This window comes from Tachypleus tridentatus, chromosome 11 (assembly GCF_004210375.1).
Source record: "Tachypleus tridentatus isolate NWPU-2018 chromosome 11, ASM421037v1, whole genome shotgun sequence".
Taxonomy (NCBI): domain Eukaryota; kingdom Metazoa; phylum Arthropoda; class Merostomata; order Xiphosura; family Limulidae; genus Tachypleus; species Tachypleus tridentatus.
In genome coordinates this window covers 75195646-75214900 of record NC_134835.1, presented here as the reverse complement: position 1 = coordinate 75214900, position 19255 = coordinate 75195646, and the positions used below count along the sequence as shown (strand labels likewise).

Below are 19255 nucleotides of genomic sequence, written 5' to 3'. Positions count from 1 at the left end.
TTTTTTACACATTTTAGTTCTGTTCAGTAAAATAGTTTGTGAGGAAGTATTCCTTTATTTTATTAATTATTATTATGTCTACCTGAAAAAAATCGTTTACACTTTTATTTCAGATATTAATGTTACTTTCTTAATGCTCCATATTGGGCAATTTGCACTCCAACCACTGCGGGGAATCTAACTTAAGATTGAGAATCTGTAAGTGTGTAAATTCAACTCTGACCCACGGGGTGACAGATATTATTCACTTACTTGTCTACACAGAAATAAGAAAAACATTTATTAATTTCAACTTTTGTAGCGTACATGATGTTTGTTTGTTTATTGTTGAGCATAAAGCTGCACCATGTGCTATCTGTGCTGTGCCCAAGAAGAGTTTGAAAACCCGATTTTTAGTGGTGTTAGGAAAGGGAAAGTTTTAGTTTATTAGTTTTAGTAAAATAAGAAATTATGGAATGATTATATTGGTAGCATATGTAATTAAAAGAAATAATAGCTTCAGTTGGTTAGAAGGAGTGAGATAGCTCAGGGGTAAGTGAGGTAACATTATAAGATACTTAGAAATACACAGTGCGTTGCACTTGGAGATTTTACTTTCTTGGGTATAATTTGCAGATAGTTTTGAGGACAATTGATAGAAGAGGAACGGCAGATTAAAAGCAAAAATCAAGGAAACTTGGGATTCGATATAGGCTTCTTATTTCTTTGTGCTGTGCCTTAAGTATAACATGATGAGAGAAAGAAAGTTTGTGATTTAGAAAAGACGAGATAAACTTCATTTAACACGGTTAAGAAATGAGTAGTGGCAGTAGTGGAAGTTAGCACTTTATAAGGCTTTAAGAGGCAAAATAATTGATTTCCTTAAAAATAAAGGATAGGCTTAAATTCTGATTTCAAGGACAGGGGTCTTGTATTTTCTGAAGAACCAAATGGTCCGTAACTTATTTTCTAGTCAGCCAGTAGTTTTTTTAACCGGTAACTTATTTTCTAGTCAGCCAGTAGTTTTTTTAACCGGTAACTTATTTTCTAGTCAGCCAGTTAGTTTAATAATCATATAATTTTTTCTAACTAATTTCATTCGGTTTTATAACAAGAAACTAATATATTTTTGAGTCACGAGAGGTTTTTATAGAATATAGCATTTAAAAAATATATGAAAATCTATATATATAAGAAACCACTAACTTATAGAAGCGTTACTGAAGAAATTGAGAAAAGTATTTAAATTACGCCATTCAAACTACTGCGGTATCGTAGAAAATTAAACGCATAATGATTAAAATACATCTTTAAATAAATATATGATAAGCTATTGTAACAGATTTAACGAATGTCTTTTTAAGAAAGTAGGTTGTACTTACTTAAACATTACATATTAAGGTTTACTTTAAATTAGATAACGTCTTTCAAGCGCTATATCTGTACCTCACTTAGAACTGTTTAGATGTTTTTAAAACTTGGTCTTTCTCGTAAAGGTAAAAATGTGGTTGCTTCCTTGAGTCGATAGTCAATTTTATTGGAAGTAAGAATATAAAGAACTATTATAGAACATGTATATTGTGAGTTTTCCAGCCGTAAAGACCAGAAGGCAAAATACAATTTTAATACGGATTCCTTAAACGTGTCCCAAGATAATTTAGGGAAATTCTGACAAAGTTACAACGTTAAATAATTGATAAATATCCTAAAAATTCGTGAAAACCTTTTGTCAACTTTATATGGGAGACTCTAACAAAGAAATCCCGCTAAATTTTGAGAATGTGACACACATTTTTCATGTAGGTTTAACTTGTACAAAATAACATTAAATGTTTATAATTCCAAAGCATTTCGTACATAAAGTGATTTAAATGTGTGTCGCGAATCAGGATTTTACTTTATGTTTACTGAAGAGAAATTCTAATAGTAAATTTACCTATGTGTTTTAAATGTGTACTGTCATGATATGCCCTTACCTACTTACGACCAAAGCTGTTTGTTATTTGAATTTCGCGCACGAGGGTTATCTGCGCTACCCATCCTTAAGGTAGCAGTGTAAAACAAGAGGAAAGGCAGCTAGTCATCATCACCCACCGCCATTTCTTGGTCTACTATTTTACCAACGAATACTGGGATTAACTGTCACAATATAATGCCCCCACGGCTTGGAGGATGTGACAGGAATTTGAGCCTGCAACCCTCAGATTAGGAATCAATCGTCCCTAACCACCTGACCATGCCGGGCCACACGGCCGAAACACTTGTTAATAGCAATAAGCTAGTGCTTATAAATTTTACACCTTTTTGGTGTTGTGGCTTTGTATGTGTAATCCTAGTAAGAAAAGTATATTAAATTAACTATTTATTACTGGGTTAATTTTATTTTCTGATATTAATAATAATCGTAAACATTCAAACATTTGTTCTCCAAACAAAACCCTTTTAATATATAGTAAATCTGGTAAATATACACTTACTAGAAGGAAATTCTTTAGGGTGAGTGTGTCGGGACCACAAACCTTCAAATACAACCTCATATTTAGCTTCGTCACATGCGCAACAATCATCAATGACCTCTGACTGCCCGTTTCGAATTTCCTGTTCTGCAAAAAGTATTACATAATTTATTTCCTGGTAATTCATAAATGTTAGTTCAGCTAAGTAATCGTTTATATATTCGAATGATACAGTTTCCTACGTATGAACTGTTGAAATGTGTAATCACATCAGTGTTATGATACAGTTTCCTACGTATGAACTGTTGAAATGTGTAATCACATCAATGTTACATAGTATTGATTGTCGAAACATCGAAATAAAGTAGCTCTATACTATAACAGAAGCTCGACTACATCTATCAAACCCCAAAGAACATTTTCTAGGTTTGTCATTCTTTAATGTGGGTAAAAGTTAGATACGTTTAAAACATATACATTAATGGTCTACATGCTCTTGATTCAAAAATTACGAGTAGGAATCCTCAGTAGCTGCAGCACTTGAAATTCTTTTAGGCAGGATTAGAGTAAATTAATCTACGAGACCTTGGGCACAGATAAATATATCAATCAAATGGGTTTATCGGCATGAGCCCAAAATTGTAACTGTATCTCAAGTCCATTAGGAGATGACGGAGCTATGAGCTGAAATTTTATACTTGGAAAAAACAAAACAAAAAATCCAGAGCCTCTCAGCCACGGTTAATAACATCTTACAATCCCAGAATTATTACTTATATTAAAGCATTTGAAAAGTTTGTGTGTTTTCCTTAAATTGAAGCTATGTCTGGCTATTTGCTGCGTCCACCTAGGGGAATCGAACCTGATTTTAACGTTGTATATCCGAAGACTTACCGCTGTACCAGCGGGAAACATTACTGGAGGATATTCAATTATACCTAAACTGTTCAGTACCTAACAATACAGATATACATATAAACCTTATAACATTCTTCTTTCAAATAAGGTCAAGATACTACATTAGTTTAAAACTAAGTCCTCACACCTTTATTATCAGTATAGTACATATTAATCTGTTCTTTTAGTAAGGAGCTGAAAGTTGTATTCTCTTTTTATCTTCTTTACTACATGAAATGTTTCACGTTGTAAATTCTGGTCGAAACTCTTGAACATTTCATAAATGTGTAAAACTTACGTTCTTATGTAGATTATTTAAGAACGACTTTATGGATCCTTCATACATTTCACACTTTTCAGGAATCTCGGATATTTTCTCTTTACTGTTATACCATACACGTAATATAACTTTTCATAATTATTATTAAAATATGTGACAGCACCATACGTCATCAATATGAAGTCATGTAGTTCTTATTTAATAAAGAGATATAACTTTTAACGAATCGTTGGCAAGCACCCATAGACGTGAACCTAGATTATATCAATTTTAAATATCTCACAGATGGTAGCCGAAAGCTTTCCCTTCACGATAAACCTATAAGATCTCTCCTAGATTAATTCCTATGTAGAAGATTTCAGATCCTTCATGAATATTACAATTTTTTTCTTAAACACTTTATTCCAGGAAAGTGTTATCCAATCTGGATCCAATGGAGTTTCCTAAAGAATTTTGATTTTTTGTTGACTGTATCAATCTAATAATGCTAAGTTCTAGTACCAAGAGAAGCACTCAGGAATTCATAAAATATTTAGGCGAAGTAAGGTTCGTACTTTGAACTATATTCAGGCATAGAAAACATAACTTTCTAAACATCTCAAGTCGTGTACACGCACACGTGACAGTATAGTAAACTGTACAATGGTAGAACGTAATGATCACGTTCCACGTGCACAAGAACGTTTGTTTGTTGTGTTACCTATTACAGACATTTTTTTTTTTAATGTCGTGTTTCCCTACGTTAAGTACAGACAGTATCAGGAAAAAAAAATTGAAACGCATTATGTCACGAAAGCAATACAAGCTTCACGCACAATATTTCAGTTGTAATACATCTAATGCTTAGCTGGAAAATTATAATCGTATTGTTAAATGTTACGTGTCTGACTGGTATAAGTGCCAATTTTCAAATATAGTATATCTTACGCAGAGCTTGAAAGTTCAAAGTTACATCTTACTAACACAGGCAAGAACTTTTCGATACAGTAGATCTTATGCATGTAGATCTTCATTCTAAACTTATTGTTAAATGATTTGTCAGTCTGCCTAATATATATATGTTACAAAACTAAACTTGTATAGCTTTTCGTCTCATGCATTTATTAAATTGTGTTGTGATTAAACAATTTGTTGTGACAAAAATATTTGAAAATTGTGAATGTTGTTGTCTAACATCATCACTGTGTTCTGACTGTTACTTATGATGTATTATGACGTGGCGACAACTGGATATTTTCAACCTGAACAGCACATTCTGTGGCAAATAAAACAGATTCTTTAAAGTTCATGTTATCAAGCCTAATAAGAAAAAAGATAACCAGTTAACAGCACCGTATTTTATACGTTTGATTCTAGTTAAGCACAAAGCTACACAATGGGCTATTTGTACTATGCCCACCACGAGTATCGAAACCCGGTTTCTACCGTTGTAAGTCCGAAGACATGCAGCCGTGCCACTGAAGAACAGCTTATTTGAATAATCTTAACCGAATAACAGGATTGATTGCCATAGTTACAATGTCCCCACAGTTGAAAGTACGAGATATCGTTGCTCAAGCCTTGAACATTTTTTTCTGCATCCCGACAGACTAACCACTAGACCACTCTGGCATAAATTTATTTATTAAAAGTAAATCGAATTTAATGTAAAATGTTATCCAATAAAGTATGTATGAAAAGAAAAAGCCCATAAAGCATTAGTGCTTCTACCTTAACTGTCACAAATATAAGGTTCCTATAGCTGTAAGCGCAGCGCATCGCGATTCGAACCTTGAGTCTTCTTTCCAGCAGCTTGGTCGATATCATGCATGAGAAAATCCAGTTCATGTTCCAGAATGCATTTTTATACTTGTAATATAAAGTAGTGTATTTGGAATCGTGTAAGAACACGAGATGAAAATGAAGTTTCGGTAAATATTTTTCAAATATGATACTTTTATATAAAATAAAATAATATAAAAACAAAATAGACAGAAAGGCACGTGACAAATTTATCGTACTCTCTCGTGCTCTACTTCCGTTCTGGTGATGATGTGTTATGAATAATTAGTTATCAGCTCTTTTCAAAGGTTTTCAGCATTACTGTGTGCCAGTTTATTTTCCATGTGGCTTTAATGCAAGCATGCTACCGTGTATCAGTCAGAGTTTTCCCTCTCATTTATGAACTTTAAAGTACCGTGCAAATATTGGTAGCTACGTTTAACTGTAAACACGTCGTTCGTCGGAATATTATTTTATAAAAACCTATAAATAACTTTTATTTTCATCTACGGTTTCCTTTTCTGGCGTGTTTCTTTTTTTACGATTCATAAAATACTTGTAAAAATGGAATATCAATATAAACAGAGTTTATTTCATGCACAAAGGTTTATCTTATCGCTCACCATGTTCAGTTGCTTTCTAATTTCAACTAATTAAGAAAATTTTAATAATAATCAGTCGTATTCTGTTTTGAATTACTTGAAACATTTGAATCTTCGTATAGAAAAATAGCCATTAAGTAATGGTACTTAGCGACCGAATCAAACTATCGCTTCCTGAACAGACTTATCTCCGGTACCCTTTGGCGGAATACATTCTTAAAATTATATTATATTCTTAAAAAAAAAATTACTCAGCATCAGGTTTATACATCTAAAGGTTTAAGTGAATAAAGTTAATAACCATAAAGTGAAGTAATATTATATTCCAGAAAAGAAATTCATGTACAGGTTACAATATATAGGCCAGCGAAATAAACTAAGTGAATTTTGCTGGAAAGAAAGCATAAATTTTATTGGATTAAAGAGTGAAGACGTCAAACAAGCATCATCAATAATTAAATTACATATATATATATAATATTAAGTTTAAAAAGCTATAAATTACATATTTCAAGTATGACTCTTTTCTTGTATACATGTATACCTTACAGAAATATATTGTAACCTTGACTTGAGGGTTCTAACTTTACATATTTTACGATAATGGTACGGAATTAAATACACACTTGAGAAATCAGAAAGAAAAACCAGATATTTTGATGAACATTCTACAGTATAAACAGTGAAAATTTTAGAAGTTTCACCTTCTTCACAGAGCTCTTTGGTCAGTCCTCCATCATCCATATACCACACGTCTCTGAATTCCAGAATCGTTGCTCTGAAAGATACATAGAGCTCTGAAACAAGTGAAATCTGACAATATTTAAGATTTACAAAAACGTTTTCAGTTGTAGTTAAAGTAATAAATATTTTTAAAGTTAGAAATTAGCAAGGATAGCACACATAATCAAAAGGTTGGTAAAATTGGAAATATTTTGAACCGTCACACACCTAAAAACATCAAACATCTCTCAAAAATAATTCTAGCAAAAGTTAGGTCTACTAAGCCCGATATTTTTCTTGTTGTTTTCTTCATATCTGACTCGCGACTTCATGGAACTCTTATCTACTACCGATTGGACTAGCTTTTGTCTGCAAAAACAATTTAGAGTCAACATGGTTAAGAGTCTACACGATGCTCGAGGAATTCTTGTTTGATTCTAGTGGAATCGCTGAGTGTTGTGACAAAACTGCGCAAGATTCGAAAGGAGTCTCGTTTAATTATAGCACAGTCATTGAATGGGTTATAACGGTGAATACAGTGTTCCCATGGTAAACCTATCTTTATGTGCAAATAAATGAAATGTTCTAAAAATGCTGGGCTAAAAGGGAAGTTAAAAATATATATGTAGAAACGGCTAGTTTGGGTTGAAAAAATTTTCCCAACCCAAACCAGCCGTTTTTACAAATATATTTTTCTCTACAAGTGGGTTTTCTCGTCATTACTGGGAAAGGAGGTTAATAATGTGTCAAATCAGTGTATCAAATGAATTTTTGTTACTTAATATAACTAATGTTTCATTGAGAGCACAGAAGAGATTTAGTAAATCTAACGATAATTTCCAACATATTTTTCTCCAGCTAATGCACTTAAATATATATACACATTTTATATTCTCCCAGTTTTCTTCGTCAAAATACTCTTCTTATCAAAACTTATTATCCACGTGTCATGGTTAAACATGACACCCAATAGTTACCCAACACTTTGCTTTGACATTCACAAGCAAAAGTACCCGTCCCCAGTGGCAGAAAATGTATAAATTAATCTATTAATTTAAATTATTTCATGGACTTTAAAAACGTTAATTGTGTTGCACTCTTAGTGTCACTTAGAGTTCAAGTTCTGGTCTACTTATATTGCCCACTACAAAATGTATTTGTTCAAGCATTTCACTCATGATGCTAAGAGTCACTCATATATAACATACAGTAAATCTACAGTTCTATTCTTTATGCTATGTCGCATTTTGAAATGTGATGGATAGCGTGATTAATTCTTAACAATTTAGTATGGAATATCCTGCTTTTGAAATGAAATTTGACATCAGTATTATTTAAAAGTGAATGTTGAGTTTTGTCTGCGTGCACAGCTTTTTAAACTGTAAACGGGTTAATGCTGTATATTTCAATTAGTTATGTCCATGTTTTGAAGTGAAACAAGAAATCACTGTATGAATAAAAGCATTACTAAATAAAAAAATATTTTTGAAAGAAAGCAACATTCACACAACAGCTGTTTTCTACTTAGAAAAATCCAAGGTTAAGGTACCTATCTCACACTAGCAGTTTTGTACTATACAACAATATGCCTCTAATTTAAAATAAGTCACTGTTTTTCTCTCAGTGTGTTTTAAACATATCATATCTTTTAAATCTATGTTTTTAAGAAGTAACATTTTGTTGCCTATTGCCTAATAAAATGTTACAGTTCTACACTTTGCATGTTTTAATAAGTCATATTTCTACAGTTTTTATATTTGAGAAAGTGGCGGTTTTTCACCTTCTTAGCTTTTTCAAATCACAGTGCTTTACCAGATTTGCATAAGAGTGACGGAAATAATACACTTGATAAGTATATAAAAATGTGTTGATCTTTCTGCAGCATCTATGCTCTAACGTAAGAAACGTTACTTTAAATCGATACTGATTCAATTACATTACGCAAGACGGTTTCAAGTTGCTTAGATATGAAACTAATTACCCAAAACGTAAGACTCGTTCAGGAGAAGTGACAGCATTTCAAAGAAACACTGAAAAATGGGAAGCTAAATATTCCCATGTATAATATAAGGTACAGTAAATCACCAAATTTTATGCGTCATACATATCACTGGGTTTTCAAAAGAAAAAAATGGTTGGGTTTGAATTTCGCGCAAAGCTATAAGGAAGCTACAATCTACGCTGGCCGTCTCTAATTTAGCAGTAAGAGACTAGTAGAACAGCAACAAATCACCAACCACAGCTAACACTTGAGCTACGATTTTATAAATGAAAAAGAGGAGTGTTTTCGGTGTCGTGGATTCAAACCCACCACCATCGAATTGCGATTCAATCGTCAAAAAAGATAAATCTTTAAAACAAAGTTAAAAGCAATGTTGTTGTTTTTCGTTCAGTGTTAGCAAACTACGAATGCAAAAGGTCGAGATTTACATATAATCATGATTTTAAAATGAGGTAAAGGTAGCGAAAATTTATGAAAAGAAACACATACTGCTGCAGGAGAGATTTGTACTTGCCCTCTTATTATCATTATAAGCCGTTAATAAATTTACCTATCATCCACCAGGAGTATGGAAGGTTGAGATAAATGGTCTACGTGTGAGTTTCGCGGTAAGAGAGTTAGCGAAAAAGGTTTATCATTCAGATTTTAAAATTTATCGCAGCTGTGGATTTGTGAATGAAAAACACAACTTACTTAAAAACAACGCAGCCAGATGATGAAGGGGGTGCTGTCCACATCACCTGAATCTCTGATTTTGGAATGATTGAAGTATGGACAATAGCATGTGGGCATTCTTCTGAGAACTTAGACAGAGCATCTCCAAACAACTGTAAGACCATTAACATATAAAACCTGTTACTTTTCTAATTACAATCAATCTCACTTGATGCTTTTCATGTTAAATACCACTGTGAATCATGTTTACAGTTGATATCAATCATTATGTGAATCATGTTTACAAATGATGTCAGGATGTGAACCATGTTTACATCTGATGTCAATCATTATGTAAATCATGTTTACATCTGGTGTCAATCATTATGTAAATCATGTTTACATCTGATGTCAATCATGATGTGAATCATGTTTACAACTGATGTGAATTGGAATTTTAAACTTCTGTCCAAAATGCTTTCAAAAAACATTAAATGTAAAAAAACTGGTTAGATACCTGAAAAAACCCTGGATTTGGGGAAAGTTTGCTGCTGATGTCAAAGTCGTTTTCCAGCACTTCGGGCTCGACCACCAATGTAAAACCGGTAAATTTTTGGATGCTGTGCTGTTTTTTGTTTCCTTGAAGGGAAACTGTGATATTAAAGGAAAACTGAAAGAGTTAATAACCATTTATTTTAGAAAAGAAAAAGTAGAAAGTCTAAATACTCTAACTCTAAGAAATACTCGATATTTTTCTCATGATATATGATACACTGCGTTTCAATAATTGAAGATCAAAACAGGTATTTACCATTATATATTTTCCGAATTTAGTTGGTTTTCCATGTTAATCTTTGCTCTTTAGGAACTAGTCCTTACATTAATATTAATATATTTACCAAAATGTTCTGCTTGAGTGACTTTGCACAATGCCTACAAGAATGAGATGATGTTGTAATTTGACAGTAATGATTACAATACATCAAAGCTGTTTCAATAGCGAGTCATGGTTCTTCTAGTCTTTCCAGAGGTATGAGGAAGAACAAGAATTACCATCAATGTGTCTCTTTTAAATAATAAAAAATAACATATTTTATTACCCTTGTAAAAACCTTTTCAAAGAACACTACAATCTATATTATTCCAACCAGTGTAAACAAACTAGATATTTTTTACTATTTTAAATTAAAGTATAAACAATTTTGACTTTAATTAAATCAAGCTTTTATTGTTTGCGTGGTTTTGAAATTAGAAAAATAAAATCCAACCCACATTGATTGATAATAAATACTATGGGCAGAAAGGAGTTGAGATTAATCAATTATTTACACGTGTTTAGCGCGTAGTTAAAACTTTATTATAACTAGTAAAATGTTGATGAAAATTAAAACCTATTTTAAAGAAGACACACAACATAAAATTGCAAGCCGAGTAGAACTGCTTCGCAACTGATACTAATAGTTTGTGGCATGTGCTGCTACACAATGAATCACGAATATAAAATACAAAATATTAGTATTTTCAAAATGCTTATTCTATTCTTAATGACAAATTTATCCTCTCCAACTGATGTTCTCCGCTAGTACACAGGAAAGTCTACAGATTTACAACGCTAAAATCAAAGATTCGATTCCCCTCCGTGTGGCTTTGCTATATGAAAACACACACACACACATTACTCAAGTGGCCAAACACATCCCGACAACGTCGCTACATACATCCAATGAATCTCAGTTGGAGTTCGGGTGATTTTTTTTTCTCGCTCCTTCACCAAGGCCTTTTCCATCTTTGTTAACTGTTGAATCTAGTTGTTGTATACCTTAAATCCGTGATGGTCTTATAAGTTTCTAGGGGTGTGAGGTCCTGCAACAATAGTTTCATATTGTACTGTGGGACTGAGTGTTATTGTCAATTAAATTATAAATAGGTCTAATGACACCAATGGTAGGACCGACAGTGGTTGTTTGGGTTTCATTCCTATAACATCTAAAATTCAGAACACTATTCCTAATGGTTAAGATATCACTATATCCACCAAAACATTCCCCTCACACCTGGCAATCCACTCTCCTCCAACCTAAAATTTTGAGATGGTGTGCAACAGCTCTTCAATTTATCAAGACAACGCCCATCATGAAAGTTGTATATAAAACATGTTGGCATTATTTTCACTTTTCTTTATTTTCTCTTCTGTTAAAGAAGCCCAGAAGTAACAGAAAGTTCACGGGTTCACTGCTTTCACGTTCTTTATAATGATTTAAACGTTAGTTTTTCCAATTCAACTAAGCAGCTTTTTTTTTTTTTTTCGCACAAAGATACACGAGGGTTATCTACGCTAGCCGTCTCTAATTTAGTAGCGTAAGACTAGTTGTCATTACCAACAGTAACTCATAGGCTGCTAAATTACCAATGAATAGTGAGATTAAACATCACCTTATAACTCGCCCACGACTGAAAGGGCGAGCATGTTTGGTGAAACAGAAATTCAATCTCGCGATCCGTAGATTGCTAGTCGAGCGACCTAAGGACCTAGCCATGCCGGGACAACTATACAACTAAACGTAGTTTTCCTTCCTATATAAACCCATGTATTTCATAAGCACGACTCTTTAATGCTTTTGCGCTTACGTACTTTCTGTCCTGGCCCGACATGGCCAGGTTGCAGGTTGTTAAGGCGCTCGACTCGTAATCTGAGGGTCGCGAGTTCAAATCCCAGTCACATCAAGCATGCTTGCTCATACAACCATGGGGGCATTAGAATGTAACGGTCAATCCCATTATTCGTTGGTAAAAGAGTAGCCCAAGAGCTGGCGGTGGGCGGTGATGACTGGCTGCTTTCCCTCCAGTCTTACACTGCTAAATTAGGGACGGCCAGCGCAGATAGCCCTCGTGTATCTTTGCGCGAAATTCAAAACAAAACTTTCTGTTAGGAATCCGTTTATTTTTACTCTCATGAGGGTTATACATACTCACATATTAAATAAAGATAATCTACATCTTTCAAAATACTACTAACAGTGACAAAGGTATAAAAAATATATATCCATCGTTAGCGTGATAGAAAAGAGTTGGTAAATTAGCACTACATAAATCAGAACAACAACATGTTAGCGTGTGTGTATTTGTGTTTTTCTTATAGCAAAGCCACATTGGGCTATCTTCTGAGCCCATCGAGGGTAATCGAACCCCTGATTTTAGCGTTGTAACTCCGTAGACTTACCGCTGTACTAGCGGGGTGCCCATGTTAGCGAAAAAGCCAACAAGTAATTCTTAAGAAAAACTGCTTAATCAAGCGCTTTTCTACACTCTGAATTTCAAAAGGAACAAAACTGAACATATATTTTAAAACAATTTTATATGCGGTAAAACAAAACGTATTGTCCAAAATAACCCTCGATGACGAAAACCAACTTTACAATAAATATGAATATAGTATAGTACATAAGTTGCTCTTAAGCACAAAGGGTTATATGTGTTCTCCCCACCATGGGTACAGAAACCCAGTGTCTAGCACTTTAGGTCCGCAGACACCCCGCTGTACTACTTGGAGGTTGATACGTTTGATCTTGTTTAGTCTGAAATTAGCGTAAAACTAATGTCTGCGTTAGCCATCCCTAATTTTGCAGTGTAGGACTAGATAGAGTAGGAGTGGCCAAACCGCGACTCTTTGACATTTTGTGTGCGGTTCGCGGAAATATATTGACTGAGCTCCTTTTTGCATCACAATTAATATAAAAGGTAAATAAAAAAATCAAGTTTTATAATTATTTACCGGGTATAAACTGAGAGTCCACTGGATTAAAACGTAAGTTTAATGTTCATGGTGAATAAATGTAGTTAAGAATTTAAATCCTAATTTTAATGCAAGGTTTGCATCAGGGATTAAAGAAATTTCGGATCAGCAAGGATTACAGAGGAATTGTGCTGGAAAATCAGTAATCATACAAACCGGTGCTGACAGTGTAGGTTTTAGTGGGCGTGGCTTACGATCGCGTAATTGTGGCGTATGTGGCAGTGCTGCGGGCAGCGATATTAACAGTGCTAGTGTGATACTGGGCGCTGTAGAATTTAGTTGCGCTGCGCGTGTTGGAAGAATTTATTTATTTTCACTTTAATTTTTTAGAAGTGTCTGTGAAACTTTTGTGAAGGAAGATGGTGTCATCAAATTGTAAGAAGCGAAAGTATGAAGATGAAAACAGAAATTTTGAGCCAGAATGGGAGGAAGATTTTGCATTCACCGTTAGAGGAGGTAAACCTTTGTGTCTTATTTTCAATGTGTTACTCAGTCATTAGAAAGCCAGTAACTTGAAACGCCATTCTGAAACAAATCACAAAAACCTTTCGTCTGATTATCCACCGAAACCAGAATTACGGATAAACAAGTTAGTTGTGTTAAAATCATCACTAAATAGCCAGCAGACACTGTTTACAACATTCAATAAGAAAGGTGTTATGATGACTGAAGCTAGTTTTGTTATATCATGGAATATTGCTCATGCTAAACGCTTATATTCTGATGGTGAATTTGTTAAGAAGTTGATGCAGTGTCAGATCCAAATAACACAAAACTTCAGCGATTAATAGCACTAACAGCAGCTTCACGCCACACTACAGAGAGACGTATCTCTCAGACCAGTGTTGATGTTGCAGACAAAATGCAAAATGATTTAAAGAATTCCCTTACATTCAACTTAGCTCATGACAAATAGTTGTATTTGTTCTTTATGTTTCCTCTTATGTTACTGTGAAAGAAGAGATGTTGGACTTAGTGGTACTAAAAGAAACAACTCGTGTTAACATTAAAAATGCGCTTGACAGAGCCTTCATAAATGCTGATATTCCACTGGGTAAACTCGTCAGTGTTGCAACAGATGGAGCACCTGCAATGATGGGGAAAAATGCAGGGTTAATTGCACTTATGAAAAGTGATCCCAGCTTTTCAGAGTTTCTCTCTGTTCATTGCATTATTCATTGTGAACATCTGGCAGCCAGATATTTCAAATATAGAGATGTTGTGAAATTTGTTCTTTAAATTGTCAATTTCATACGCTTAAGTGGGAAGACAATTCAAAAATTTTATTGAAGAACTGGAGCTTGAAGGTAAACCCAGTGATGTCTCTTTCTACTGCATTGTGAGGTAGCTGTCAATCAGCAATGTCTTAAGTAGGTTTGTGAATCTGTTGGAACCTATAACTACTTTTCTTAAAGAAAAGAAAAGATTCTATCCTCAATGGGAAATGATGAATGGAACCAAGATATCCTTACTGATATAATGAATCATCTACAAACTCTCAACTTGGCATTCCAGGGGATAAAGATAAGATTGTTCTGATTTTACTCAATAAATAAAATAAGACTTTTTCAAAGAGACATATTCTCAAGAAACTTCTGTTACTTTCCTAATCTCAAAAGGAGAGTAAATACATTCCCTGATATTGAAATAAAAGACCAGAAACTGGAAGAATACAAATATAAATTACAAGGACTGCTTGATAATTTCCCAGACAGATTTAAGGACTTGCAGAAGCTGAAGCCCTGCTTTGCCTTTCTTGTAAGTCCATTCATGGTTCATGTGATCAATGATGGTTGTCCAATTCTTGAACCTCTGGTTACAGAATCATCTGCTGTGGAAATGTAACTAAGAGAACTACAGGAAGACCTCGGTCTAAAAATGATCCATTAATCCCATTCTACAATTGAGTTCTGGAAGCAAGTTCAAGAAATAAAATATCCTGAACTGAAGAAAACCAGTGTGCGATTCATTTTAATTTTCAGCACAACATACTGATGTGAATTACTGTACTCTATAATGAAGTTTATGAAGTCGAAGCATCGTGTAGTCCTTACAAATCAACACCTGACAGAGTTAATTCGTACAGCCTTGACAATATTTCAGCCGGAGTTTCAACGACTCACAACGAAGATGAAAACTCACAAGACCTGGTACTTGTATCAATGTCTGTTTGTGTCAGAAAAATATTATGATAAAATTAATATTTTGTAAGGTTGTATCGGATTAAAATATCTCTAATTTTATTGTTTTACATATTTTCCTCCATGTTTTGACCAGGTATTTACTAAGACAAATAAATATCATTAAAAATATCTGTTTTTACCCCTTTTATTTTTGGCAGTCTCATTTACTGTTAATGAAATGCAAATTTGCATAATTTTCTTAGATGTTTTCGGAGTTCATTACCGTATTAAATACGCTCAATATAGTTAAAACAATAATCAGTCAGGATTTTGAAAACATTTGATATATACATATGTGTACTTTGTGGTTATTGAAACTAATATAAATTAACAGTTTAAAAACTGCACACGTAAATAAATATTATTACGTACATGTATTTATTAATATTTATGTAACAAAAAGCACATGTAACAATAAACACGCGTGTGTAATATTTATTCATGTTCTCAAACATCTGAAGTTTATCGTTTGTGGCTCTTACGTCAAACAACTTTGTCCACCCATGGACTACAGGGAAGGCAGCTACTCATCCCCACCCACCGCCAACACTTGTGCTACTCTTTTACCAACGCATAGCAGGATTTACCATCACATTATAACGTCCCCACGACTGAAAGGGCGAACATGTTTGGTATGTCGGGGAATCGAACCCGCGACCCTCAATTTACGAGTCGAGTGCCTTATCCACCTGGCCATGCCGAACCGGGGAGTGATACGCAGAAGTAAAATATCCAGTCTAGCGAATTTGTCCTTCAGTTGAATTTTAAGTTTTCGGTAATTCCAAAAGTTGCAATATATATTACTTATATTGATGGCTAGGTCCCAGCTCACCCGGCTTAGTCTTGAACGGTAAGAGTATTTCTTCTTGTTTAATTAACGTCATTAATTATTAAATAAAATGGTGCAGATTGGGGGATCTGTAAAAATTTAGCGTGGTTCATTTCTGCTATAAGAATGTCATTACTATATGTATTAATATCAAGTAAAACGGTGGAGGTCGGAAATTTTACTTTGTAGAATTTTGCTCTTGGTTTAATTCTACATTAAAGATGTTTCTAAATATTAAAGGTGACTTTCCCACAACTGGTTTCTCACCTGCAAATGACAGTTGTAGGTGAGACGCTGTGGGTTCAAGCACTCAACCCCTAACTTTTGACTGGTTCTCTTAAATTGCCGGCGTGTTTTACACTAGCGTTTGGGTTTTGTCTGATAGAGGTAATGTTCCCAGTTCATTTGGACACTATGATAACAGACGTTATCCAATATGAACTAATGGTGACATGAGTGGCATAATTTTGTATTCCAACTTTATTACATTTGTGTTGCCTTTATATTAAGTTCATTATTGTTTTACAGCGTTCAATTTAATCGCCTGTGAACAATGAATGTATTGTATAGGTGTATGTATATATATATTAATTTTAAACATAATACGAAGATGCATTTAGTGCTTTATAAAATTACTTAACACACACTACCCAATGTTTAAGCTTTTTTTCCACCTAATTAAACAACTCATCGATGTTTCTTATTATATTTCACAGTACACAGTCATGTTCACAGTACACAGTCATGCACAGATTATGATAAAATATTATTCATCTCAGTTAGACTGAGCTCTTTGACTAATGCACCCTGGTGGTCAGTTAATCAAGTAGAAGAGACAAAGAGATCGTTTTTAAAACTAACTTAATACCACCAGTCAGACTGAAAGATGAAACATAAAATGTAACTAAGTATACGGATGCCAGGAACTCGGACGAATAGATTGTCTAAAAAGGCGCTTGCTGTACATAGGCCATTTTAAGTCGTGTGTATTATAACGGTTCGTTAGTCCCAGAGCCCATTACTTTGAGGGCCCGATAGTTCGACGATATGGGTTGATTTTCTTAAATGTTAAAATATTAAATTGGCCTTCTTTTTAGTAGAAGTGTAATTTTTATGTCACAAATACTACAGGATATTGCCTAAAGGGTTGAAATTTATCACGAATGGTTGTTGAAACTTTGTAGAATGAACGACAACTGCCCGTTGTGGAGACACAAGTGTAGAGGATGACGTTTCGAAAGTCTTCCACCTTTCCGCTGTCTCCACAACAGCCAGTTGCCGTACATTCTACAACGTTTAATCATGAATACTCTCTCTAAACAATCTGTCAAAGAATGAATGGTTGTTACTGTTGTTTTGAATTAAGCACAAAGCTACGCAATGTGCTATCTGTGCTCTGACTACCACGGTATCGAACTCGGTTTCTAGCGTTGTAAGTCCGCTGGGCCATTAGGTTGCATCATTAATGGACGGATAATGTTTATCTTAATTTCATTAACGTCATTGTCTTCTATACATGTACAGCGTTAGCCACAGAGCCCAAATTTTTACGCATAATAATTGGACCTGAGAATCTGGTCTTATTAGAGTACAGACATTCGAGATTCTCATTCCATTGTGCTGTGAGAGAGAGTTATATTCCCGGCTCTTGGCATTTTCCAGTCGGTAAAATTATATTGACGCTGAGCCAATGCATTGAGCTGTACACTAGAATGTTGATATAAATATTACTGTTCTTTGTACTTAAAACAAAAGTAAACCATTAAGGACAGCCAGTCCCATGAATCCCCCCCAAAGATATATCATATAAACACTATATATATTTTTATGGCGTCTGTAGCGACATTCAAAATGATTATTCTGCGATACAGGAATTCTTCATTAGATAATATCACGGAAAACATATCCAAGTAACAGTTCATAAAAATTAAGCACAGTTCTCTTACTTGTGGTGTTTCTAGAAGATTGTTTTAATCGATATTTTTTTTATATTAAAAGTAACTCAGTTACATTGAAAGTGTTAAAAACCACAATGAAAGCTTTTTTTTATAGCAAAGTCACGTCGAGTTATCTGTTGTGTCTACCAAGTGGAATCAAACCCAGAATTGTAACGTTGTATATCCGAAGACTTATTGAAGTTCTAGCGAAGGAACACAATAAAAGACAAAATCTTTATTACTGGTTACAGCTTGCTAGTTTCTATAGCATAGTTACCATCGTTATAGCTAGTATCTGCAAAGTTAGCTTAGCATATAGTGAGCTACAACTGTTAATGGGTGAATTCATTTTTAAAAATCAAGTCAAGAAACAAGTGATCGAAAGTAAATCATAAATGAGGTATTGGTCCGTTGTCTCTGTTCATACAAACCTGCATGCTTTTAATTATACAAATACGTGAATGTACATTACAACTCTAACCATCTCTAACGTTATAAACCAGGCACTTTTTTACACAAGTGCTTGGCGTGCTATTAATATATGATATCACAGATAAAAACAACGAAAAAAATGTATTTAATTAAAAGCAGTAGCAGTGATAGAAGCTATGACCCTATAAGTGTTGATAGAATTTTTCAAAAACTGTGCGAAACATTTTCAATTAACTCTATTAAAAACATCAATAGAAGTTTATTAATATAGTATTTTTCCTGGAACTTCGGAAACAAATTCTAAGATATTTCGATTAAAGTATTACAAAGTATCGTTCTTTCACAAAATAAAATTGTTGTGTATAAAATTATTATCGAACTTGGCAAGCTGTAATTAATAACAATGATTTTGTCTTTCATTGTGTCAAAAAACGTCAGTTTTTGTGTTGTTTTTTTCTCTTAATATAGTAGCACGATGAGCCTGAAAACCAGTAAAAACAGTTATTGCATTTGTTTTCATGATTAATTTACGCTTTTTTTTTTCAATGGAAAACTGATAACACGAAGCATATTTTCGATATACAAGAAACTGTATTATGTTTCAAATTGGGTACTGAAAAGAGGAAGATATAATGATAAATATTTAACGTTAAGGCCTCAAGTTTGCAACGTATTTCTTAGTTTTCACGTGGTGACCAATGGTACAGAAACGTGATTATAATACCAT

At 33.9% G+C, this 19255-nt stretch overlaps 1 protein-coding gene across 3 annotated transcripts in view; it reads right to left on the bottom strand.

The window, feature by feature from the left end:
• LOC143232493 (spondin-1-like) overlaps positions 1-19255 on the bottom strand; it is a 481016-nt gene that overhangs the window by 420889 nt on the left and 40872 nt on the right. For all 3 annotated transcript variants that reach the window (XM_076468040.1, XM_076468041.1, XM_076468039.1), the window contains exons 2-5: positions 9872-10005; positions 9394-9527; positions 6680-6753; positions 2457-2582 (exon numbers count right to left, since the gene is read on the bottom strand). In XM_076468040.1, the coding sequence (XP_076324155.1) occupies positions 2457-2582; positions 6680-6753; positions 9394-9527; positions 9872-10005 (468 nt within the window). The remainder of the gene's footprint in view (positions 1-2456; positions 2583-6679; positions 6754-9393; positions 9528-9871; positions 10006-19255) is intronic.